The sequence below is a fragment of the Enhydra lutris genome, unplaced genomic scaffold (genome assembly GCF_002288905.1).
Source record: "Enhydra lutris kenyoni isolate GAN:26980312 unplaced genomic scaffold, ASM228890v2 scaffoldscaffold9, whole genome shotgun sequence".
NCBI lineage: Eukaryota > Metazoa > Chordata > Mammalia > Carnivora > Mustelidae > Enhydra > Enhydra lutris.
Window position 1 is genome coordinate 50510230 of NW_019154093.1, and position 1299 is coordinate 50511528.

Sequence of the window (1299 nt, forward strand, 5' to 3'; positions counted from 1 at the left end):
TAATACTAGCAATAGCCTATCTATAATGAAACAGAGCTTTGCTAAATTTATATAGTTTTGAATTATTCTTGCAGGTTTTTGTCACAACAGTGTCAATTTAGTACTTAAAGGATTTATGTCTGCTTGCACCTGTTCTTAGGACAAGATTTGGAATTTGCTTTTTTTCTTTTTTATTAACATATAATGTATTATTTGTTTCAGGGGTCTAGGTCTGTGATTCATCAGTTCATAGCACTCACCATAGCACATACCCTCCCCCAAAATTTGCTTTTTCTTACTCTGTGTTTTTATTACTGTATCTGTATATGTATTTTTTTTTCCCCAGGAGGTCAGGAAATATTTTATTGACAACTAGGGACATGGCCATAAGACAGGGAAGCACACAGGACTGCAAACTAAAACCCAATAGCCGGCAAGGGCCCTTTGGGCCAGGAACCCTGCATCCTGGGGTCCTCACGGTCTCCCACCAAACAACACTGAGCATCCAGAAGAAGGGGCAGTGGCTCTGGTGTCCCACAGAGTGAGAGGATATATGATGCCTCATTTCGAGAGACAGGGTAAGGAGGTAAAATGGAGGGAGGGTCCATCACTGCCTAAGACCACCTCCTCCTCTCAGAGCCAACACCAGATGGAGGACTGAACCACCTAGGATCTTGTAATCAGCTGCTGTCTTCTCATCATTCATCTGTTTTCCACTGTAGATGAGCCGCTGCTGCTGTGGTGGGATTCCCTCTTTCTCCTCCACACGCTCCTTGATTCGCTCCACCTTGTCTGTAGGTTCAATGTCAATTTCAATCTCCTTTCCGGTCAGCGTCTTCACTTTAATTAGCATCTTCTTCCCAGTTTGGACCTGCACACAGATACTTTGCTGCTTCTACCGCTGCAGTCGCCGCTGCCGCTCCCCAGCAATCTCCTTGCGGGAGTCACTTCTGCTTCCGGGTCACTGACTGGCTCCCTTTTTTTTTTTTTTTTTTTTTTCCCCGGGAGGTCAGGAAATATTTTATTGACAACTGGGGACATGGCCATAAGAGAGGGAATAAATGTTGAAGCCTGGCTTATTAAAAAGATATAAAAATGGTGTCATTTCTGCACAATAACCAAGACACTACTTTCTAAGTCAAAATTTCAACGTTTTTGATAACTATATATAATGGTTCAGTTTAAGCCATTATAGTACCATTCAGTATATAACTCTGTAGATACACTGAACTACATTTTTAAAAGGGAGATTAACTGGGCAATATTTCACATGGGACAAAACAGGACTGAGATGAAACTTCTTAAAGCTTCCAAAGTGCC

General features: G+C 42.1%; 1 protein-coding gene across 1 annotated transcript; it reads right to left on the reverse strand.

The window, feature by feature from the left end:
• Positions 1-310: 310 nt before the first annotated feature.
• On the reverse strand, positions 311-885 carry LOC111143105 (NEDD8). The gene has a single exon (XM_022496584.1). The coding sequence runs from the start codon at positions 830-832 to the stop codon at positions 587-589; it is 246 nt and encodes an 81-aa protein (XP_022352292.1). The 5' UTR covers positions 833-885; the 3' UTR covers positions 311-586.
• Between the last annotated feature and the right edge of the window lie 414 nt (positions 886-1299).

Bases quoted from the DNA above. Each gene is read 5' to 3' on its own strand.
- LOC111143105 (XM_022496584.1), bottom strand. From the start codon at position 832: ATGCTAATTAAAGTGAAGACGCTGACCGGAAAGGAGATTGAAATTGAC.